Consider the following 26175-nt stretch of genomic DNA (forward strand, 5'->3'; position numbering starts at 1 on the left):
TGCCTCACTCTGTGCAGCAATGTCCACCGGAGTTCCTCAGATGCTTTCAAGTCTGTCACCGTTGAGATTATCTCTGAGGACTCTGACATTTCATGTTGCAAATTAGATCCTACCACCGAGTAGCTGCTGGAAGGCTTTTGACTTGCTGGGTAGACTTGGTGTGGGTTTATGACAACTAGCATATCTGGGTCTGGACTGCACTTCCTTGCCTTGCGTGGCAGCTGTTTGTGATGAAAAAGAAAACACTGGAAATACTCAGCAGGTCAGGCAGAGAGAGAGAGAGAGAGAGAGAGAGAGAGAGAGAGAGAGAGAGAGAGATAGAGAGAAGAAGAATTACAACTCCAGATCCATGATCTTTCATCAGCAGCGTTAGTCGTTGAGACAGTGTTACTTCAACAAGCTCTGTCGTTAAGTGCGACGATTTGTTCTCCCTGCAGCCACAAAAGACGAGGCTTAGAACAAAGAACAGTACAGCACAAGAACAGGCTCCTCGGCCCACATTGTCTGTGCTGAACATGATGCCAAGTTCACACAATCTCCTCTGCCTGCATGTGATTCATATCCCCCATTCCCTGCATATCAATGCACCTATCTAAAAGCCTCCCAAGTGCCACTGTAGTATGTGCATTCACCATCACCCTTGGCAGCACATTCCAGGCACCCACAACCCTCTATGTAAAAAAAAACTTGCCCTGCATAGTTCCTTTTAATGTTGGGAAAGGGGACGTACAACGAGAGCTGGGTGTCCTAGTGCATCAGTCACTGAAAGGAAGCATGCAGGTACAGCAGGCAGGGAAGAAAGCCAATGGAATGTTGGCCTTCAAAACAAGAGGAGTTGAGTATAGGAGCAAAGAGGTCCTTCTGCAGTTGTACAGGGCCCTAGTGAGACCGCACCTGGAGTACTGTGTGCAGTTTTGGTCTCCAAATTTGAGGAAGGATATTCTTACTATTGAGGGCGTGCAGCGTAGGTTTACTAGGTTAATTCCCGGAATGGCGGGACTGTCGTATGTTGAAAGACTGGAGCGACTAGGCTTGTATACACTGGAATTTAGAAGGATGAGAGGAGATCTTATCGAAACGTATAAGATTATTAAGGGGTTGGACACGTTAGAGGCAGGAAACATGTTCCCAATGTTGGGGGAGTCCAGAACAAGGGGCCACAGTTTAAGAATAAGGGGTAGGCCATTTAGAACTGAGATGAGGAAAAACATTTTCAGTCAGAGAGTTGTGAATCTGTGGAATTCTCTGCCTCAGAAGGCAGTGGAGGCCAATTCTCTGAATGCATTCAAGAGAGAGCTAGATAGAGCTCTTAAGGATAGCGGAATCAGGGAGTATGGGGAGAAGGCAGGAACGGGGTACTGATTGAGAATGATTAGCCATGGTCACATTGAATGGCGGTGCTGGCTCGAAGGGCCGAATGACCTCCTCCTGCACCTATTGTCTATTGCCCCTTTCATCTTAAAGCTATGCCCTCTAGTCTGACATTTCCACGCCATGAAAAAGGTTGACTGTCCACCTTGTCTATGCGTCTCATAATTCTTATATATTTCCATCAGGAATTGCTGGTAATGTATTGGGGGACAGATTGTTGAAGGGGTTTGGAAACTTGGAGTGTGCTGGGTAATAAAAACCTCCACTGCAGCACTCAATCAGCGAGAGCACTTTGTTTGTTCTGTCGGGGTAATCGGTTGTCAGATGTTGTCCTTTGGATGGTCTATAGATCTTGAAATTGCCACTACTCCTGGAATGAATTGGCTGCAAGCTTGAAACAAAGCCATGTACAAGGTTGAAGCTGCACTCCCTCATACAAACTTTGATGCTCTTAGCACTTCAGCAGGATCTGACAACAGTTGGGCATTTGTAATCTTATTGTGTGCAGATTCACTATGGAGCATGTTTATTTTATTCTTCAGTGATTTTCCTTGTTTATGTCTGACTATTGTAATTTCACCTATTTATAGGAATCGTCAAAAGACTGAATAATGAGCAGGTGCCCTTTATTGCTGGAAAAAATCAATAGGCTACATCGGAAATACAAGATTTAAAAGACTAGAAATTGTTTTGTTTTTCAATCCTGACCTCGAATGCCGTCTGTGTGGAGTTTTGTCTGTTGTGTTCAGTTTAGTTTATTGTCACTTGTACCGAGGTACAACGAGCTTTTGTTGCGTGCTAATCAGTCTGCGGAAAGACAATACATGATTACAATCGATCCATGGTAAGGGACTAACGTTTATAGGGAGATGGAGAATAAGGGAGATGGTGGTGGTCTTCCGCAGGTGCAGCCATGCCCCTTCGACACCGGTGAACATCCAGGGAATGGACATTGAGAGAGTCGACTTTTATAAGGTACCTGGGTGATTACCTGAACAATAAACTGGACTGGGCTGGTAATATTAATGCACTGTATGAAAGGCCAGAGCAGACTGTACCTGCTGAGACTCGGGTCATTTGGAGTGCAGGGGGGACTCCTGAGGACTTTCGACATGCTGGTGGGATCAGCCATTTTGGAGTGGTCTGCTGGAGCAGCAGCATCTCAACTGCTGACTGGAAGAGACTTGATAAACTGATCAAGAAGGCCAGCTCTGTCCTGGAATGCCCCCTCGACTCGGTGCAGGCAGTGGGAGAGAGGAGGATGATGGCAAAGCTATCATCACTGCTGGACAAGGACTCCCGCCCCATGCAGGACACTGTCACTGCACTGAGCAGCTCCTTCAGTGACAGACTTCTTCACCCCAAGTGTGTGAAGGAGAGATATAGGAGTTCCTTCCTTCCTGCTGCCGTCAGACTGCACAATCAGCACTGCTCCCAGCAGACCAGTAAATAAAGATAATTACCGTTTTTTAATTTTTTAATGAATAGGGCTTATTTATTTAATTTGGCTATCCAATTTGGTGCTGTAACCCTGCAAATTTCCCCATTGTGGGATGAATAAAGGATTATTATTATTATTATTATTATTATTATTATTATTATTATTATTATTATTATTATGTGCAAGGTAAAGCCAGCAAAGTCTGATCAAGGATAGTCCGAGGGTCACCAAAGAGGTAGATAGTAGTTCAGGACTGCTCTCTGGTTGTGGTAGGATGATTCAGTTGCCTGGTAACAGCTGGGAAGAAACTGTCCCTGAATCTGGTGATGTGCATTTTCACACTATACCTTTTGCCTGAGCGGAGAGGGGAGAAGAAGAAGTGGCCAGGGTGCAACTCATCCTTGATTATGCTGCTGGCCTTTCGAGGCGTGGTTTTCCTCTGGGTACTCCTTTACCTCCCACATCCAAGGACGTGTGGGTTTATGGGATAATAGGTCTCTGTAAAATTGCCCCCACTATGTAGGGAGTGGATGAGAAAGTTGGATAACATAGAACTAGTGTGAACAGGTGACCGATGGTCGGCATGTACTCAGTAGGCCGAAGGGCCTGTTTCCAAGCTGTATCTTTAAACTAAATTAAACTGACTGCAGGAAGAGTTTGTACTCAGATGGTAACAAACTGGTCCATGTCTGGAGAACTGCTGGAGAATCCTTCCGCGGAGACATCAACTACCTTGAACTTTCATCCTACTTTTCCTTTTCTTTACCCCAGGGATTCAGCCTGTCATTTTAAACTCTCCAACCATGGCAGTGGATTACAGAACAAGTTGTATTTCACTGGAAGCTTTGGGCCTGCTTTTACTTGTCATGTGAAGGTGTTTGTAACTCACATTCTGTATATGATCAGGATATGGGCTCTGAGTAGGGCAATTGGCATGGTAGTATAAACGTCAGCCAAGTGCTCTGGAAAAGGTCAGAGGGCTGCTTGGCTTAACTGATGAAATCTGGACAAAATTGCTCATCAGAGTTAGGGACAGTTGTGGGTGAGTGATCATCAGCTCAGCATCCTGGATGGCATTTGCTGCAGGGGAAACAGTTTCCAACAGACCATGTTCCTGAAATTGGCTTTTCACTGTGTTAAGCAGGGAAACATAACTCTGGGATGTGGTTTGACCCCCACCAGGTAAGCCAACTGGATTTTTTTGTGTACAGTTATTTACTCAAGACTGCTTCTGATGCACATGAGGCATCACACGTTAGATGCATGCATGAGAATGAGAAAACCAGTCATCTTCTTTGGCAGCTGTTTGGAAAAGTATGACGTCTCCAAGACCTCAATGAAAACTGCTTCAGGTCTCTAACATCACTGTTTATTATTGCGCATTAGACCATTTCTCCACCACATTCTCTTCATGAGCCTTTTGGTTATAAAATCTATGCATGTTGTTCTATATAAACCGTCAAAAGGCATTGATAACACAAGGAACTGCAGATGCTAGAATTATGAGAAAATAAACCGTACTGACTCATAATTCCACGTGGTACCGGAGTAACTCAACATGTCAGGCAGTATCTGTGGAGGGAACAGACAATCGATGTTTCAGGTCCATTTTGGACCTAAAATATTCCCTGTCCATTCCCTCCGCCGATGCTGCCATTGACCTGCTGAATTCCCCTTTGCACTTTGTTTCTTTGCAAAAGGCACTGGTGCCTCCTCTTCAAGCATGTAGTATAATATTCCTTTCAGTGCTTTAAAAACATGTGAGCGGCTTGCAAGGGCACTTCAGAGGGCAGGTAAGAGTTAACATGTAAGGGTTGGACAGGAGACAAGTATAGGCCAGACCAGTAATGGATGGCAGTCTCCTTTCCCAGAGGACTTCAGTAAACCAGTAGGATTTCATAACAGTTCAACAAAGTGACTATCTTAAAAATTGTTTTTATTCAGCTTATCATTTCTTTTACGCAATTAATATAGAATTTTATTCTCCACAATAAAAACAAATGAAACCCCAAACACATCCAGGAATCATTAATAAACATTGATGTATTTGAATAAAAAAACAAAGGCACATCAAACAAATCAAAGGACCGTGTAATGAGAATTTTACATTTGCAAACTAAAAATGCTGATTACTTCCTCTCCCATAAAGCAGGCAGCAAGTATTCTCTTTCATGCCATCTGTTGAAAGTTGGCGTATGATTATTGTAATGGGTCAAACAGGTGCCGCTGAAGGGAATAGCCAGGAGTCACTGCCACAAGAGAATAGAAGTGAAAGATGAATGAAAATCAGAGAGTGAGAAAAATAAACCATAGGGATTGGAACATCCAGTGAAAAGGGGATAAGAATCCCAGAGAACGTTCAGTTTAATTTAATGACCTTCAATCTTATCCAGATTCTACTAGATCTAGAATGTTATCATTATTAAATATAAATTATTTGTGTTTTTCCAGTCGTGTTTTGCTTGATTAATGTTCAAGAGCTTTATTTGGCTCTTGTTGCTTTTCAAGTTTCATCCCACCTGCTGCCATTGAGAGGCCGATAGTTTCCTTTTAGGGAGATGACTAGTTTAGGGATGGACGTCGTATACCCAATGTGTCCCCAGGAATTTTTGTGGTGTTGCTAAATTAATGCAAAATCCCAGATCAGTCAGAGCATTCTTTTGGATTCAGTGTGACATGTTAGAGTATGTCATACAATTATGAGATGCTTGGATAGAGTAGCTAGCCAAGGTCTATTTCCAATGGCAGGGATGTCTAAAACTAAAGGACAGGTTTAAGGTGAGAGAGGAGGTTTAGACGAGATCTGAGGGGTAGATTTTCAAAGAGGTGGTTGGGATCTTGAATAAGATACCAGTGAAGGTAAGAACAGCAATCCACATCTAAGAGACATCTGGATAAATATTTGAATGATTTTGGCATAGAGGGAAATTGAATTTATGCAGGCAATTATGATTAGTATAATAGGCATGGTGGTTGGCATGAACATGGAGCCTGTTTCTATGCTGTTCAACTTTGTGACTCTAATGTTGAATAGAATACAAAGAGCTAAGATAAGGGGAGTAAAGAAAATGGCAATGTATCAAACAAATAAAATTTCTCCTCTGTAATGTCTTTATGTTCAGAAATGATGTAAAGCAAATGTTGGGAAGTTACCTGAACTCTCTTGTGCTTTGCATCCATTTTATAATCAAGTAAGAACTAGTTAGAGTTGCTGTTTGCAGCAATTCAGTGTTTCTACTGGTTTGTTTATGACCCTGACTGCATAATAAATATAATTTTCAAAAGTGATCACCAAGCTAATTTACATTCCAAATAACAGACTGGTGTCAACTGTAGGGGAGGAGGAGTGTTTGTTAAATGAACCAAGCTGCTTCTGCTGAGAGTGAGCAGAATGCCAATCTGAGTGAGGAGGTAGCCATTTTGATGAGCTTGTATGGTGCCGGGAACGACCTCAATTTAAGCAGCTCGCTGCTGTCCTCAAAAAATAACTTGCTAAAACAAAAGCCTAATTAATCCATTCACTTTTCTGGCAAGTATGGTTTATAGTGATAATAGTAATGGAAAAAAAAAATCTTCATAATAATAATAATAATAATAAGCATTTATTTTATATAGCGCCTTATCGGGTGCTCAAAGCGCTTTACAAAAACAATCAACATAAAAACAAACAGACAAACTATCCTAACGGAAAAGCGGCGAATAAACAACGCCAGCGTCCTCTCACGTCAGGGTCCGGCAGTAGACAACAAAAAAGCACAGGACACACAGATACAATTTTTACACAAACAGCCATCACAGTGATTGCTCTAGGCATACCCTCACTGTGATGGAAGGCAAAGTCTTATCTCCTCCTCATTCTTCTCCCGTGGTGCCACGAGGTGATCGAGGCTCCCAACTTTTTCATGGAGAGTACAATAGATTCTACTGCCTTGTATAATGGTGGTGAGGAATATAATTGAATTGATGCCAGAGATCTTCTTATCGGGTCTACATCACAAGATTAGAAATTGTTCAGCCAGAGCTGAACACATTTCTCGGCATCTGCATACAATGGCGTCTTGCGGTTTTTGTGCTTCTCGTGCGTAGTGGTGGAAAGATTGGTGGAAACAGGGCCACCACGTGAACGCTCTTTCCTGGACATTAAAACGAAGTTACCAACTATCACACGACAAAGACGTTAACAGAAATGCTGGAACCCTAATCGTGGCCAATGCATTTAGCTGCCATATGGTGGGGAATTGTTGTTCTTTCTTTGGTTTTAGACACATAGAGTCGTACAGTACGGAAACAGGTCCTTTGGCCCAACTTGCCCATGCCGATCAAGATGCCCCTTCTACACTAGCCCTGCCTGCATGCATTTTCCCCAAGTCCTTCTAAACCTTTCTTATGCATGTACCTGTCCAAATGTCCTTTAAATGTTGTTATAGTACCTGCCTCAACTACATCCTCTGGCAGCTCGTTCCATATACCCACCACCCATTGTGTAAAAAAGTTGTCCCTCGGGTTCCTATTAAATCTTTCCCTCTTACCTTAAACCTATGCCCTCTGGTTTTTGATTCCCCTGCGCTGGGTAAAAGACTCATTTTCTTCTTGGTAATAAATTTCTCAAAACATTGTCTGCACTGCAGACTAGAAAAGTTACTTCAATGTTCAAGCATTATTGATGGAGCAATTAATCTGTATTGACCAAATCTTCGTGTATGTTAGAGATGTTGAAGTGTGGTAAGAAGATGATCAAGGGTGTTGATTTTGCTGGTTTTGTAGAAAGATAGACAGATTACTCAACCATAATCCCTACAAAATCCTTCAATCCAACAAAATCAAAAGCAAGTTTGATTTATTGAACTACTGGTGGACCAAAGTATAAATGAAATTTTTGAAATGAAATTCCCAATATCCCAATAAAATTTGTGAAAGTAAACGTAATAAAAATTGAATTTATCGCAGAGGCCCTGGAATTAAATAGATCTTCTAGATCAACATGTAAGTGCAGCACAAGTGTTTTCTAGCATCGATTTTGGAAAGTGGCTGTGATTCTTTTATCGTGCAGAGTTAACCAAAGGGAATAGACTTTCCCTCTGCATATCGTTTGTGTTACGGCTCACTGAAAAATGCTCTATTAATTGAAAACCAATAGAGAAAACGTACAGTTAAAATGGTCATCGGGAAGTGAATCTCTGCCATAACAAGGTATTATAAGGAACAGAGCTTAGTGAAAGGCACGTGATTCATGGATAACTTTACGATGTTAACTTTGTTGTGTCTTCCAGCACGTACCTTCATTTCCGTTCCCCCCGAGGACCGCAGTGTAATCAAAGGAACAACCGCCGTGCTGACCTGTGGAGCAACCCATGACCCCAGAGTCACAATCCGGTGAGTCAGTCTGGTGCAACGTCTTCAATTAAGAAAAGCATTTCAATCGGTCAGCTTGGTCAAGTTAATGAAATAGCCCTCAACAACTAGATCAGTCAAACTCCTGTTGTTCATTTAATGTCTATCCATTTTTGAACTACATATGTATTTATTTGAAAGTGGCAGACCCAGCCTAAAGGCTTTAGCTGGCACTCTTTTTCATTTTTAAAGTAGAAATGCAGGGCAAGCACATGGATATACTGGGAATGGGGGGAAATGGATCTCATGCAGGCAGAAGAGATTAGTTTAACTTGGCATCATGTTTGGCACAGACATTGTGGGACAAAGGGCCTGTTCCTATTCTGTTGTATGTTCTATGTTGCATGAGTTAAATGCTTCTCAAAATCTCTGAAGTCTCTGTCTTTGGCTCACTTCCAGTTTTTCATTGATTATTCTTCTGTGAAGCACCACAAAATATTTTTCTACATTAACGGTGCTTTATAAATGCAAATTGTTGCTCAGTTCCAATTTCTTCAATTGGTCTGTTGCCAGTGAATGTCAATAGGATTGTTTGGAACTGATGTCCGACCAAATGTGGAATCCAGATGTCTTTGACTTGTGCAATATTATTACTTTCAGTACTGTCTGAAGCTGTGGCAAACTTCCCATCAATTTCAATCTCTTCATTGTCAATACAAAATAAGCGGAAGCATCCCTGACTTCTAATCCTTGCCCCTGACTTCATCCAAGCTGGATCTTGTACTTGATACCTGATAGGTCCTGTTCTGTGATTTGTCATCTCATTCTTGAATGGACCACTTGGTCTAGTTATAAACTAAAACTTTGGCCCTCTGCGTATATACATGTTTGAAGATTAAATTTCGCAATGAACTATAACCATTGGAACATTATTTTGTATTTGCAGAATTGTAAATTCACCCGTAGAATTGCCATGGAGTCATGCAGTATGGAAAAGGCCCTTCAGCCATGTTATTCTGTGTTGCCCATCACACACTTACTGACACCAATCTTACACTAATGACACCTGTCCACACCAAGTTCCCTTCACTTTGCCACAGATTCTACCCTCGCCTCCACAGCCGAGGCAAATTACAGAGACCAATTGACCTACCATCCTGCAAGTATTTGTGGTATGGGAGGAAACCAGAGCATTCAGAGAGAACTCACATGGTCACACCGAATGTGCAAACTCGGAGATGAGAATTGAATTGAATTGAATTGATCAGAATCGAGGCAATGCCACTACCAACGGTGCTACCCATGTTTTGCCCTCTTTAGTGCCTGAGATAAAGGTCCCAATATTTACTAAGGCAGAGAAGAGTTATGTAAGGGAGAGTTCTGGTCAAGACAGCACCGTGACAATTTATTCCACAGCATGCACAAGTCATTGTACAGCCATCCAGAAGTGTTCCTGATTGACAAACCTGCATCACTTTGATTTAGAAGAAGGTGTGGGCACTAGGGAGGGTCACTAATCGTGAAGATGCAAGTATTCTGTGATCAGAGCTGGGTAGTTCACAGATTTAAAGTATGTTTGGGGAGGGGAGATTTAATGATTTAGTCAGTGAAGAGTTGTTTGAGAGCTCAGGATGGAAACATCAAATGCTAGAGGGCATAGCTTTAAGGTGAGAGAGGCAAAATTTAAAGGAGATGAGAGGAGCAAGTTTTTTACACAGAGGGTGGTGAGTGCCTGGAATGCACTGCCGGAGGTGGTGGTGGGAGCAGATACAATAATGGAGTTGAGGAGACTTTGTATACGCACATGGATATGCAGGGAATGGAGATTATTTGCATCCAGAGAAGAGTTGGTCTTGGCATCATGTTCGGCACAGACATAGTGGGCTGAAGGGCCTGTTCTTGATGTACAAGGGCTATGTACATTCTATGTTTTCCCACAGCCCTTCCCTTCAAAAAGATTTTACCTCTTCCGCAGTGCAGTTCTTGCCTCCCTCCAGCTGCTAGATGTTCTGAGGCCCAAGTGCACAGCATTCTGAGAGACGTGGCTTCATTGAAAGATTAGATGAGTATTTTGCCCACGGCTAGCACTTCAGGCTCCTATTGCACACCCCCAGTTCAATTGGAGATGGAAATAGGCAGGGTTGATGTTGGCCAAATTCACCTTTAAGTTTCTTTTTCATTTTTATATTTCACTGAGACCAAGCTCAAATGTATTTATAGAACAGTACAGCCCAGGAACAGGCCCTTCGGCCCATAATGTCTGTGCCAAGCATAATGCCAGTTTGAAGATAAAATTCCTCCAGTCTGTCAAATGGGTACATTAATGATGTTACGTTATTCCCCTTTTAAAATCTGTGCTGTTTTTCCTTCAGATTTGTCTGGAAAAAGGATGGAAAGGTTATCGATGCAAGTGCTGTACCCAGAATTACTGCTGGAAAAAATGGCTCGCTTCATATTAGCCAAACCTGGTCAGGTGATATTGGAGACTACACCTGTGAGGTTTTGTCCGCTGGAGGGAATGACTTCAGAAGTGCCCGCCTGGAAGTAATGTGAGTATAAACAAGATTTCAGTTTACCCATCAAGCTGAACAGCAGTTTCCCAGCAGTTTCGTATTGAATCTCTGCCAAAACCCTTTGTGCTATTTTCTAGTGAATAGTGGATGACAGTCGGTTTTAGTTCAAACTTTACTCTGCCACGTACTATTTTCAAACCAGTGCCATGCAGCTGCTTATTCCGATATATGACCTTAAATCATTCAATTTAAATCATTTGCGGGCTACTTTAATAGTGCTGTTAACTCATCTGAAGCAATAGGTTAAGCTCTCTTGTTAAATTAGCAGATGGAGATATAGAAATATGGGCACAATTCCATTATAGTTTTTCAACTTGTACTGCGTTTGGGAAATTGTATAAGCATAATGTGAAGAAATACATGAAGTTTATAGTGCGTTAAATTATGACAGGCAGTCAAGTCAAGTCAAGTCAATTTTATTTGTATAGCACATTTAAAAACAACCCACGTTGACCAAAGTGCTGTACATCTGATTAGGTACTAAGGGAAAAAAATGAAACATACAGTAGCACGCAAACAGTTCACAGCGCCTCCTCAATGAGCCTCAAACGCTAGGGAGTAGAAATAGGTTTTGAGCCTGGACTTAAAGGAGTCGATGGAGGGGGCAGTTCTGATGGGGAGAGGGATGCTGTTCCACAGTCTAGGAGCTGCAACCGCAAAAGCGCGGTCACCCCTGAGCTTAAGCCTAGACCGCGGGATAGTGAGTAGCCCAAGTCGGCCGACCTGAGTGACCTGGAGTTAGAGAGGGGGGTTAGAAGATTTTTGATGTAGGGGGGGGAATGTCCATTTAGGGCTTTATACGTGAATAGGAGGAGCTTGAAGTTGATTCTGTACCGTACAGGGAGCCAGTGGAGAGAGGCCAGAATCGAGGTGATGTGGTCCCTTTTACGGGTCAAGAACATTACCTGCATTGTGGTTCAGTAGGATTAAGTTTCAATTGATAGTTAGATGTCATTGTTAGCATATCCAAATATCTATGCATAATTCAAGATTATTCCTTGTTTGGTGTCACTCATAGCATCAAATAAACCTGACGGGTGAGGAAATTGTATAGAATGGAGGATATAATGACCAGGGCCCAGAAACATTATTCAGCTATTTATTCTATCTGTATTGTTATACTTCACCAATAAATCCCTAATTCCACAGTTATAATGGAAACCGCCAATTCCCTCCTGGCGGTGCTGGAACTTTGGTGCTTTAGTTTTGCATTCCGCAGCGGCTGAGTGAACTGCAGAGAAATGCTTTGGCAGCCTTCCTGCAGCTGCTGCTCATCTGCATCTCATCTAAAAAACGCGTAGACAGCAATTAGATAGATGGCTTTGGGGTTCATTTGATTGTCCAACCAATGCCACAAACTCTTTCTCTTCCAACGATCATCAGTCAGAAGAAAGGTCCCGACCCAAAACGTCATTTGTCCATTCCCTCCATAGATGCTTAATCTGTTGAGTTCCTCCAGCATTTTGTGTTTTGCTCAATGCCAAAATCTTGTCAAAGTAATTTCTAGATGAACATATAAATAGGTGAATAGGCTTCGTGAACTTCTGCCTGATGTTGAATAGCTAAACTCCAGTCATCAAAGAACGACCTTGACAAAAAATTGTCCATGATATAGTCCATGCTTTCTTGCTAGATCTTAGTGCAGCTTGGCTCTGAGAAAAAGACTGAAAAAGACTGAAAAAGCACATCTGAGATCGCTCTGATAGTTTAGGCCTGGTGTCATCACTGCAGGTGACGGGCTCAATCAAGTCTCTCCACCAACTTCACTCCAACCCCAGATGGAAAGAAAATATTTTCTGCTTCACTAGCTACTAGTTACAGCTTAACTGTTAAACTGTAAATGACAGTAGAAGGACCAAATCATTCTTTGAAAATACAAATAGAATACATGGCTGCATTATTACCAGGTAGCCCAAGTCCCTGCCCTCTTTACTCATTGAAACATTATAGCACAGGGACTGGCTCATTGACACACAATGTCCGTGCCAAACATGTTACCGAATTGATCTAATCCCCTCTGCCTGTACAGGGTCCATATCCATCCATTCCCTGCCTATCCAAAAGCCTTTTAAATGCCTCTACTTGACGTGATGTAACCTGAGGTCCAGGTTCGGTGTTAATGATGTTTGGTAGATGAAGCAGTCGGTAGATTGTGATTTCCCCATTTCTTTTTTCTTCAGTGAACTTCCTCATCCACTCAGGAACCTGCAAGCGACGCTGAATGCTACAACAAGCCGGGCGGTAGATTTGTCCTGGACTCGGCCTTTTGATGGAAATAGCCCCATCCTGCACTACATTGTGGAGTTATCCGAGAACAGTGAGTGCCACTGGAAACACTTTGATTAGCATGTTTTTAAACAAATAAAGCGTATTTTATGCAGAATTAGTGACGATACTCTTCTAATAAGCAGCTTGTACAATAAAGGATCTCACTTTCAGATGGCTGTAAAGCAGGCGGAGCCACGTCTACTAGATTCTGTGGTAGGGTCATTGGAAATGAAATTTACCCTGCTAGGCAGTACCCTATCTCTTAACTATACAGCCACAATATTTCATTGTGGAATTATGATTTGTATGCCTTCTAATGGAAATTCATTTTGGATAGAGTCATCCAGCATGGAAACAGGCCCTATAAACCAACTGTGTAGGAAGGAACTGCAGATACTGGATTAAACTGAAGACCGACACAAAAAGCTGGAGTAACGCAGTGGGACAGGCAGCATCTCTGGGGAAAAGGAAAACGCCACCTATTCCTAATTTCAATATTTATTCTTTTGATTTTCGTATTACATCATTGATAAATGGGTGGTGTTTCAGCTGTGTTCTGATCAATGGATGAGGTAGATGATGGTCATGATGCTCTGAAATGACACTGCTATAGAACTTAGAGCAGTGCAGCACAGGAACAGGCCATTCAGCCCACATTGACCATGGAGAATATGATGTCAGGTGAAACTAATCTTCTCTACCTGCATGTGATCCATCTCCATCCATTCCCTGCTTATCTATGCGCCTATCTAAAATGCCTCTTAAGTGCCATTATCGTATCTACTTCCACCACCTCCCCAGACAGCACGTTCCAGTCACCCATCACTCTCTGTATAAAAAACTTGCCCCGTACATGGCCTTTATCCTTCTCAGAAAGCTATGCCCTATAGTCTTTGATATTTCTACCTTGGAAAAAGTTTTTGACTTTCAACCCTGTCTATACTTTTCATAATTTGATCTAGTCCCATTGGATATCTCATGTAGTGCTTAGGATATGTTACCCAGTTGAGTGAGTGCTGATGGAAATAGTGCTAAAATAGGTTGTTACATGGTTAGAAACAGAGAGATGTGTTATTGACAGTACTGCTGTGTTGAAAACCTGACACAAAACTCAGTCCGCCCTGCTGACACATCTGCTGCGCCCGGAGCCAGGAACCTGTGTGTCCGAGAGCTAGCACAAATCTTGCAATGAACAAGGAGAGGAGGGAAGAGCAGATTCCATCACATCCAGCAGGGTAGCCAGTCAATAAGTACAGCAGGTGCTGCCATTCCTCAGCAGTAGTCTGCACGCAGTCAGGCTGCAACCTGTGTTTCAGAGTTTATTACCAACACTGATGGACTCTGCCCATTTAACAGCAGCCTGCAATGACAGCCTGTGCACGCTGGGCAGTGGGTCACATCAGAGCTGGAGGAGCAAGAGCAGAGATTTGCACCAGTTCTTACTTGGGTATCTTTATTAAAGCACAGAGAATCGTGGCTGGAGAACCAAGAACACTGTAATAAATCAATGCTCTGCTGATCGATGTTAACCAGCATACCAGTGTAATTAGAAAATAAACTTTTTTTAAAATGTGAGTATTTGAAATTTAAGAAGCTAACTTGTTTCAGAATGTCAATTATAAAACAATACAAATGATAGAAAACCAATATTATGGCAGTTTTATCAGTTACTAATGTTGCTCATTGTGGGAATGGAAATTTAGCTATCAGAACCATTTTTCAAATCAAATCATTATAAGAATTAACTATTTGCAGCTTGACATTTACCTGCCTCTCCCTCTGTTGTGATGATATATTGACCGCACAAGAGGGATTAGCTTAAAGATTTGTCGTGGTTGATGACTTGCAAGAGATGGAACGTATCTATACAGATGATCATTAGCTCAAGGTGCTTCAGTGATTCTGTAATGTCAGCTGTGTTCATTAATTAACACTATTATGCTTCATAAATCAAATAGGAATTACTCATAATTATTTTCAACTCTTTAAACCTATTGGAGTTGAAAAATACATAATGCAATCTTTGCTGCAGCCCTTTCACAGTGCCATTGTGATAGGATAGTTATATATTATTCGCAACAGATCCTCAGATTTGACCCCAACAAAACCACAGATATAGGTTGCATTATATATTCTAATAAGAGTAAAGATCAAGGTGATAGTTTTCAATGAGTTTTTCCAATTTCATTGTATTGTTCTTCCCTTTTACAACTGATTACATTCCACCTTCCCACCCTCCACCTCTGCTTCTGAAAACTATTAATTATTTGGCTTGAAAACTATCACAATGCCTAATGCGGTTTGATTCTGTAGCTGCCATTAATCAGTTGAATGCAGATAGCAAGGGCTAGCAGACGATTCAACTTCAAGGACTTCACAGCCAAACCTAATCCCGTTTTATATCAGACGTCCATAAATGATCTTAGCAAAAATGTTAAAAGTGAAATGCTGAAACAAATTAGCTGCTTAAATTTCAAATACAAAAATTAAAAGTAACTGTTTAGATTTTAATTACGCTGGTAACCCGCTTAGCCCTGCTCTGGGGAACACTGATTTGTTAGAGGGCTCTTAGTTCTCCAACGATATGGAGAGTAAGGAAAGGAGCCATGGGTAATCTTCTCCTCCCTAATCTTGAGAGCCAAGATTGATTGCCGTACTGCTATCACTGACGGGTAACAGAGACCAAACCTGGCATATTCACAGCCTTTATGACTCAGGCATACAATGATAAGCTCACAGAATCATCAGGGGAGTTCTCAAACTAGGCAGCACTTTTATTGCCATGGGAATAACCAGAACACATTGATTTTTTTTAGACACATATAATCAGAACAAATTCCTTCGGCTTTCAGAACGTATTGATATTAAGATCTTAGGGTTGCGCAACAATGCAGGAGGACATGTTACATGTTTAAATCGATATGCACAAGTTGCAGTAAAGTAGTACTGATGGGCATGAAATCTACTGCAAAAACTGGAGTGCTCAGGGAATGTTTGCATTACTGCCTTTCTTGGATACAGTAATATTTTACACCAATGTTTTTCTTTTACTGGTGTCCTTATGCAAAGCTCAAAACTATTTACAAAGTCAGATGGATTTTGGGTAGTTCTGTTTCTGCAATATTTCCATTTCATCCTTGTTTACGGGAACCTTGAAAATTATCCAGCGCTCGTGCGTGTTTTATATATCACACGATCAACCATTGGAGATGCATGTTTTCCAAGATCCAAGCATACCTGGGGCATTCAGTTTATGTTTTTCAATCAGTAGTTAAGCCGAGAGAACTACCTTGGATTTGTGCAAGATGCATTATGCCTGACAAACTCAACTGAATTTATTGAAGAGCTGACTAAAGTAGTTCAATGGAATGCCAAACAGATCTTATTTATGTGGACCTCCATAAAAACATTTGATTAAGTCCTTCATAAGATTGTAAGCTAACTAAGGTTGTAATTCTTGGAATTCAAGGCAAAATATTGACCTGCCAAAAAAGCTAGCTGTTCACCAGAATGCAGAGTGTAGAAGTAATGGGCACTTACTCAAATTGGCAGAATATTGCTGTTCCACAAAATTCTGTGCTGGGACTGCAACTGTTTGCTATATTTCTGAATGACATAGATGATTAATCAAAGGCCATGTATTCAAATTATGAAGAACTCTTAACAGACTAAATGAATGGGAAAAGTTGTGACAACTACGTTTCGTCTCAGTAAGTAGAGATCACCCACTTTGGACTGAGAAGGGAAATAACAGAGGCTTAGCTGTCTGGAATCAAGAAGGAAAGGGCTTGGTGTGGAGAACAAGGGAGAGCCAAGTTGTGATTAACTTAAGGGTGATCAACCAGACTCGGGTTCTTAACTCTGTGTTCGGACTTGCTCTGGAATGTCCACTTTACGAAGCAGGGCTCACAGGTACTAACAAAGCCCACTGCGGTAGGACTGACTTGTAGACCATGCAGGCTGTCCCAATGCAATTAAAAATCTTGCAAGCGCGTTGCATCTATGTTTTGCATGTCTGGATGTAAGTGCAATTATCCAGGGCCTTTTGTAAATTTTGTCCCCCGGGGCAATTTAACAGCTGTTAAGTGCATACCCAAGGCCTAGTCCAGAGATTCAACTGCAATGTTGTATCATAACTAAGTTTTAGAGGTTTCATACAAAGTGTCCACACCTTGTAATGTCGTGCTCTCCCATTTCAATACAGTGTGTTTGCCATGTGTTGAGGAGAAATCAGTGCAACTTCCGTTGTCAAGTAGATAAATATTTGAAAAAGATTATACTGAATGAGCAGAGTTCATAAATCTCATTTTGGATTATAGTGTTTAACAAAGACCTTACACAGTTGGTCTTGTTTGATCGCTCTGAAATGCCAATCCATTGACTATTATTGACAGGATTGCAAAATTAGCATGGAGGGGATGAGGGTAAATCTCGCTCAAAGGCACTGAGAAAGGGCAGGTGCACAGCACTGCCGGCATGCTGGCATTTCAAAAGAAATGCTCCACGCATTTTCTGAAGAATGATTTTTCATTCCTTCACAGGATGTGGCCATTTGTACCAGAGCTATTTGTTACCCTCAGGCTCGTATTAAACCAGCAGAGATGTCATTTTTCAGGAAGAGGATAGTTCTGGTCTTTCAGGAAGGGTCAAGAATTTTAGAGAAGGGGAAACTCAGGGGAACAAGGAGTTTGTTAAGTTCAATTAACAACGTCACTTAATGTCATTGGGGTAATAATTTGTCATAATTGAAATGGCCATCTATAGTCCCTCCCCTCTCAATTCACCGCATCTATTATGTGTCCATGGACTGGGTTGAAATGTGTGGTTATTTTGATATCTGCCCTTGTTAAAAGGGTAAGTTACCTATTTGACCTATTTCATGAATAGAACAGGAGGATATTTTCCCTGTACTGGGAACTGGGTGGAAGTTGGGACTACTTTGTAAAACTGGGGTTCAAAGGTAACTAGGTGGTGGTTGGAGTGAATTGGTGGATCAAGGGGGAAGGGGAAAATATCCACATGAAGTAGGGACAGGTAGGGGAGGAGGATGTGTGAATCAAGAAGATTAAAGAGAGACTTTCCATGGAACAAGAGGAAAATTAGCACAAAGATTCCTTCTTCAAACAATGGGAAATATTGAATGGAGAATATCTGTATGAAATGGAGAAAGGGTTAGGATGAAGAGTATATTTGAAATAGATAAAAATTAGAGAATCTGATGAACAAAGTTAGGGTGAGGAGTTCCCCAGGAGAAAGATTTAGGCAGAACCTGTCTGAACTGAGGGCGAGGTTCTGGTTGAGAGCTTATGGACTGGGAAAAGGTTATGACTGGCTCACCTGTGAGCAAGGTTTGAGCAGGAAGGATCTATGAACATGGATTGAGGTCATAAAGATAGTGTTTGTCTGAAAGCGAGGAATAGTAAGCCAATTCACCCAGAGTGGCCACTTCAATTATAAACAACAACTGACTTTTTGTTTAGAAATACCAATCAATGGTTATTCAACATCATTTTTAGGATATTTTGCTTTTAAAAAAGTTAAACAATTCTAAACTATCGAGAGAGAGAGAGAGAGAAAGATAAGAAACTGCAGATGCCTGAATATTGAGCAAAACACAAAGTACTGAAGGAACTCAACAGGTCAGGCAGCATCTCAGAGGGAATGGATAAACAAAGTTTCAGGTCAGGGCCCTTATTCAGGCAGTATCTGAACTCGAGATATTTCATTTACTTCCATGCAACAATAAAAACCTGTAGGCTAGTTTTAATCAAATCCTCTTCATCCTGAAACATTTATTGTGTTGCTTTATGAAGAATTTATGGTCTCTGCACTGTTCATCCGTTCAGAAAATAATTTGTATCTGTTTCATTTAATCTCCTCCCTAGTGTCAAATGCCATACTCACTTTTTAAGCTGCTTGTGGTAAAATGTGCATTGATATTTTTTTTCTTGGTCTCTTTTTTATATTTGTTTGATAAATGTGAAGAAGATATCTGATCGAACCAAGTTTCAAATTGTTAATGGGTTTTCATTTCAGATGTCATCCTATAATGGGACTTTTTTCAACTGCCAGCCCATCTTATTTCAAAGTTTAAAAGGGTTTATATTTAATTCCCTCAAGTAACAACTTGAAGCAGGCTGCTTTAATTTACCAATAAATCAATTTTTGATCACCCATTACCTTATGACAGTCATATTTCATCTGGTGCCAGTAAATATGTGTAATATGTGTAATTTTGTCTATGTGTTATAAAGAAACACCTGTGAATTTATTGGATTCAAGTGAATAAGACAGGCCTTCAGCCCAACTCGTCCATGCCGACCAAGATAAACCATCTAAGCTGATCCCATTTGCCCACATTTGGCCTAGATCCCTCTACACCTTCCCTATCCATGTGCATCCATGTAGCTATTTGTGGAGCTACACTCTCTAGGAAAGTGAACATGTTTCCTTCACATTCTTGACCTTTCATGTGAAGCAGTGGAGGGACTTTGGTGAGTCAGGAGATGAATCATTCTTAACAGAATGCCCAGCCTTTGGCCTGTTCTTTCAACCTCAATGTGGCTGATTAGGTTCTGATCAGGGTATTGATGAAGAGAGAGCCAGCAATGATGATGCTATTGAGTGTGAACAATGGTTAGTTACACTCTCCTTTGTTGGAGATCATCTTTGCCTGGCTGTTTAGCAGCATGTATGTTACTGGACACCTACCATTCCAGATCTGAATTTGGTTTGGGTCTTATTGTTTGTAGCTACGGAGTACTTCATCAGCTGAGAAGTTGGGAACAGACATTGTGAGCTGAAGTTTATAGGTTCTAGGAGCAGAATAAGGCCATTTGGCCCATCAAGTCTATTCCGCCATTTAATCATGGCTGATCTATCCCTCTCAACACCATTCTCCTGCCTTCGTCCCATAACCCCGGACACCCTTACTAATCAAAAATCTGCCCATTAAAAATATCCATTGAACTGGCCCCCACAGCTGTCTGTGAGCCTGTCCCAGTGCTGTACTTTTTTATCGAAGGTAGACACAAAATGCTGGAGTAACTCAGTGGGACAGGCAGCATCTGGAGAGAAGGAATGGGTGATGCTTCGGGTCGAGACCCTTCTTCAGACTTTTTTTTGTTCAATGCAATGGAGAATTCATCAGCACACACCCCCACTTCTGACCCTATAATGGATGGATGGTTATGGATGAGGCAGTTGAAGATAGCTCAGCCAAGGACACTGCCGAGAGGAACCCTATAGTGCTGTCTCGGGCTGATTGACTTCCAACCACCAAAATCTTTCTTTGTGCGAGGCGTGACCCAGATATGCCTGTTTGCCCCTGATGCCCATTAATTTCAGTTTTACCCAAATGCCTTGGTCAACCAAAGATAGACACAAAAAGCTGGAGTAACTCAGGGTTAGACAGCAACTCTGGAGAAAAGGAATAGGTGACGATTCGTCTGAAGGGTCTTGTCTGAAGAAGGGTCTCGACCCTAATCATCACCTCTTCCTTTTCTCCAGAGATGCTGTCTGACCGGCTGAGTTACTCCAGCTTTTTGTGTCTATCTTCTGTCTGTTGCATGCTACCTCTGTTATTTCGCATACAAATCTTCCTGTCTTGCAACTTCAGTCTAATTGCTCATGGCACTATAGTTTTGTTAGTCTGCCACCATCAATAATTTGCAAATATGTCTCTGTTGTTTCTATAGCCACACTAATGGTATTGCATTTGCAGCTACCTGTAGATTCGTCTCTATAGCCACCAATGCTGTTCTTATCTGACTATCAAGTCATTTTCTACTGAATTTGTAGAACATAACCTTTGACTTTCTTAATATGCATATCTCCTCCATTCCTGCTGCTGTTAGGAAAAATATTTGCTTACTCCCCAGTATTGTTTGTGAAATATAATGTTGCATTTATAATTAGAATCAAAATACAAATACAACCTGCATAAATGCAATCAATCCCACTCGCTATATTAACAACTTTGATCATGTTCTTTTAAATTTATCACCTTTGGCAAAAGATCCAATTACATCACTCTATAACTTAGCATTTTGACACTCAGAAGCTGCCTACTTATTTCCTCTGTTCTCTATCTCTTCCATCAGTTTTTTGCAGTAATAAGATGTCTCAAACTGTGGACATTATTCAAAGTGACATCTTCCCAATAAACTTCAGCAAGGAAAAATAACTTGAATAACTTGTTATTAGCTAACAAATATTGTAATACCTCATTCACATTAACACTGAATCAGAACTAAATAAATAGGCTCAGCTTTCAACAGTTTCATAGACTTTCAAAGCTGAACTGACTGGACTTTAAGCTATGAATCCTGCACTATCATATCATATCATATATCTACAGCCGGAAACAGGCCTTTTCGGCCCTCCAAGTCCGTGCCGCCCAGTGATCCCCGTACATTAACACTATCCTACACCCACTAGGGACAATTTTTGATACTTTAATTAAATCTTCTCTAATTTGCTTTCTCCCTTTAAGGAAAAGAATACTTCCTTGTGTAGAATATCCTGATTTCCTGGGGGAACTGAACAAATCACACTCTTATTATCAGTGAAGAAGACATTAATCTAATATTCTTTCAGTAATAATATAATTTTCACTGTAAATTTTCATTGAATTTTCAGGGAAATTTTCCACTATTTGTGGACTTACAGATTTTACAAACAACCTAACTCCATCTCTCCAATGATAGACACAAAAAGCTGGAATAATTCAGCGGGACAGGCAGCATCTCTGGAGAGAAGGAATGGGTGACGTTTCGGGTCGAGACCCTTCTTCAGACTCCATCTCACCAATTATGTAATCAAAATTATCTACTTCGAATCACATTGAAGACATTTTTCAAAACTTACTTTTTTAATATGTTTTTTTATAGTTTATAATTGATCAGATTATCTTTTGTACAATCACCTATAGTAATTGCATTGCTGAAACCACACTAGTTCTTCATACTTTCCCGTTTCATGCTTAGAGGCTCCACATGCCAGCGTGCTTCATTAATCTCAAACTACTTCCCACATAATGGTCATATTTTTTCGGTTCAATCAAATGCTGTTTACAGTTGCCTCTTCTCTCATTCCCACTAAGTATGGGTATCTCTCTTTTCCTGACATATGATCTTAATTAAATTACTTCTCAGGTTCCATATTTTCTATAAAATAAGTATTATTTGATGTTGTGATGTCTTGATTTTACATACACTTAAGTTTTACTTGGCTGAAGCAGATTACAATTTATTATTGCTTTCAAGGACAAGAGTAAATGCTCTGTTAACTGTTTTCTATGAAAGCTTATGTTAAAGAAGATACTATAATTTATTTAGACCATTTGAAGGATGCTCCTTCATCAACATGTGGATCCATCTATGATTTTAGTTTCCATGTTTGTCTTGGCTATTGCTATCACTGAGTGATACATTGTCATGTTGAAAATCAACAAAGCTCTAGGCACTGGAGATCTGAAATAAAAACTCTGAAACTAAACAGGGCAAGCAGCATCTGTGGAGAGAGAATAACAGAGTTAATGGTTTGGGCTAATGTGCCTTCATCACGACAAAAAAAGCAAGAGAACAAGTTACAGAAAGGGATAACAGTGCAGAAAACAAAAGGAATTTCAATGGGGAAAAAAAGACCAATGATATCTAGGGATTAATGATTTTGGTGCCACTTGTGAAATCATTATTGAGGGCAGCTTAAAAAGAGAATAACTTGATAAAACAGTTGCTGGAAATATGAAACTAAAAAGAATGTCAGAAATGCCCAGCAGATCAGGCAGCGTCAGGATTGTGAGAAACTGAGTTAATATTATGTGGATGACATCAGAACTGGCCAGTTTTTATACAAATGGAAAGGTTGGTTAAAAGACATTTGGCCAGATGTATGGATAGGAAGGGTTTAGAGGGCTATGGACCAACTGCAGCCAAATGGGACAAGCTCAGTATGCCAACTTGGTCAGAATGGACCAGATGGGCCGAAGGGCTTGTTCCTTTGCAGTATAGCTATATGACTCTGAAAGTCTGAAGAAGGGTCTCGACCCGAAACGTCACCCTTTCCTTCTCTCCCGAGATGCTGCCTGTCCCGCTGGAAGCCCGCAGGCCCCTGGATGGGGGCCGACATCGGGAGCTCCGGCAGCGGCAGAGGCAGCGTGTTCGCCCGCCCCGAATCGCGGGGCTTGGGTCGGCCCCCCGCGGACCTTTCACCGTCCGGCGCGGCCTGAAATAGGCCGTTGACCTTTCACCGCCCAGCGGGGGCTTCAATATCGGGAGCCCCGACCGCCTCAACGTGGCAACTCCAACAGCCTGACCGCGGGACAAGACGGCAGGGAAGAGAAAAAGACATTTTGGCCTTCCATCACAGTGAGGAGGGACTGGAGGAGACTCACTGTGATGGATGTTTCTTTTTGTTTGGTGTTAGTTGTGATTGTATGTGTTATTGCATTTTTATTGATTAATCTTATTGGTCTTATTGTTCAACTGCGGGTAATTTTTCATTTTACTACACATTTATGTGTATGTAACAAATAAACGACTATTGACTATTGACTATTGAGTTACTCCAGCATTTTGTGTCTACCTTCGATTTAAACCAGCATCTGCAGTTCTTTCCCACACATTGACTCTCTGAATTGCTTGCTGTTGATTCAGTGTGACTGGAACTCTTTACTGAATAGCACTGCAAATTTCTCATTGGACAGATTTCAGCAGTTCAAGAACAAGCTTGCCAGTGCAGTCTAAAGGGCAGTTATGTCTGAGTGTCTTAGTGATGGCCTTGCCAATATTGCCCATTTCTTGGATCTGAATATAAGATATGGGAAGTAGTGAAATCTGAATTTTGGTCTAAAGAATGAGTGGGAGCAAATAATATTATCCATCATAATATAGCCTTAACAGAGCGAAAAGGAACAGCAATTTGATAGCTTTTGTTTGTCTTTACAAATCTACTGTCTATCTTTTAGCTTCAGAGTTTACTCATTGCATTGCATAACCTATTGTTCAACTGCAGGTGATGCCTTGCTATTCTGTAATTAGTTAAATAACAATTGGAAACACGCACCTAGCATTGCAGTACCTTCTGATAGATAACAGATATTCATGGTTCACTTAAAACCTTGGAAATGATTCCCGTCAACTACTTGTGCTGCTTGAGGATTTTCTAATGATTAAATGTTCACTGCCCATAACAAACCCTATCCACAACCTGTCCTTTATTATTAGAATACAGTATTGGCAAGCTTGTCTCCATTCAGTCTGTGAGTGTGATTTCCACACTATAATTCCCTCTACCTCTTCCACTCCACCTTCCTTGTTTTCAACCGCCATTGCTGTTCCAATGAGCATTTTCTACCGAATAGGCACTTTACCAGTTTCTGGACTCAGAAATGTCAGATAAAAGCATGTTCAGCTCTTCTACATTCATTGGAATTTAGAAGGATGAGAGGGGAACTTTTAGAAACATATAAAATTCTTAAAGGATTGGACAGGCTAGATGCAGGAAAAATGTTCTCGATGTTGGGGGAGTCTAGAACCAGGGGTCACAGTTTAAGAATAAGAGGTGGGCCATTTAGGACTGAGATAAGGAAAAACTTCTTCACCCATAGAGTTGTGAATCTGTGGAATTCTCTGCCACGGAAAGCAGTGGAGGCCAATTCACTGGATGTTTTCAAGAGAGTTAGATTTAGCTCTTAGGGCTAAAGGAATTAAGGGATATGGGGAAAAAGCAGGAACAGGGTACTGATTTTAGATGGTCAGCCATGATTATATTGAATGGTGGTACTGGCTCGAAGAACCGAATGGCCTACTCCTGCACCTATTTTTCTATGTTTCTATGTTTAGTTTCACAGTGTTTTCCATTAGAAATTTCAAATACTGGTTCTACTTTCAGCATTAAAATCCTTTACTTGTCCCTTTACCAACCACTTTCCCAACACACTATTGTCCCTTTTCGTTTAATCCCTCCAGACTTTCACAGTTCCTTCCTCTTTTGCCCCTTCTCCCTTCAGTCTACCCACAAACCCACCTCAACTTTTTTTTGACGCACTTAAATATCTGTTTAAAACTTTTTCCAGTTCTGATGAAAGGTCATCTCCCAGAAAATACAGAGAATGCTTTCTCTCCCACTTTAAATGTTGTCTGAGTGTTTCCAGCACTGTCTGGTTTTACTTAACATTTACCCTTTGGGCGTCAGTGCCAAACTTCATCTTGATAATGCGCTCAAGAGGCATTGTGCTAAAGGCACTATTTAAAAACGTCATTGTTAATGTGAATAATATTGATGATTGCAATGTCAGATTATCTCTTTCCGAATAGTCATGTGAATGAATGGCAGCTTAACAGCAACAAGCATTAATGTACAGAAATAATTTTGCACAGCGAAGTTCATACGTTCATAAGTGATAGGAGAAGAATTAGACCTTTCAGCCCATCAAGTCTACTCTGCCATTCAATCATGGCTGTTCTATCTTTCCCTCTTAATCCCATTCTCCTGCCTTCTCCCCATAACCCCTTGCACCCGTACTGATCAAGGTGGAATAAAGGCACAAAGTCACAGATCTTACTAATTTTCCTCATCTCAGTTAAGTGTTGGAGAAGTGAAGAATAAAAACGGGAATAAAAACATTAAAAAAAATTTTTTAATCAGAACTGGTTATTGAATTGTGAAATTGTGGGCAAGATAACTTTATTTCACAAAGCGTGCAAATGTGTTCAACTTGAATATTTTACATTTAAGTTTGATTTTACTTGTTGTATTTTACATAATTAATGCACTATTTAACCCTTGGGCATTATTTTTCTTTGACTATTTCCTGTAGATTCTCCATGGAAGGTACAGTTATCTAATATCAATCCTGAAGTGGTGCACGTTACTGTGCATGAATTAACATCAGCTCGCTCATACCAGTTCCGAATGTGTGCAGTTAATCAACTGGGGAAAGGACAGTACAGCATGGAAACCAACAGGTATGCTCTTTTCCAAGAGAAGAAGAAAAGTTTAAACAGTTCCATAGGGGCAATAGTCATGGAGTGTGATAGCACCATGGGGCACCTCCTCTCCTTGGCATTGGTCACTTTAAATCACTGGCCCTTGTGAGCATTAGTAAAATAAATGTAAATCCGATTAAATATCTTCTACAATTTTTATACATTTTTATCTAAATATTTACAGAAAATTAGAGGTTCA

General features: G+C 40.9%; 1 protein-coding gene across 2 annotated transcripts in view; it reads left to right on the forward strand.

The window, feature by feature from the left end:
* Nucleotides 1-26175, forward strand: part of sdk1a (sidekick cell adhesion molecule 1a) — a 505919-nt gene that overhangs the window by 337598 nt on the left and 142146 nt on the right. For both annotated transcript variants that reach the window (XM_078417620.1, XM_078417621.1), the window contains 4 exons: nt 8083-8185; nt 10516-10692; nt 12897-13033; nt 25808-25955. In XM_078417620.1, coding sequence (XP_078273746.1) covers nt 8083-8185; nt 10516-10692; nt 12897-13033; nt 25808-25955 — 565 coding nt within the window. The remainder of the gene's footprint in view (nt 1-8082; nt 8186-10515; nt 10693-12896; nt 13034-25807; nt 25956-26175) is intronic.

The sequence above is a fragment of the Rhinoraja longicauda genome, chromosome 21, assembly GCF_053455715.1.
Source record: "Rhinoraja longicauda isolate Sanriku21f chromosome 21, sRhiLon1.1, whole genome shotgun sequence".
Taxonomy (NCBI): Eukaryota; Metazoa; Chordata; class Chondrichthyes; order Rajiformes; family Arhynchobatidae; genus Rhinoraja; species Rhinoraja longicauda.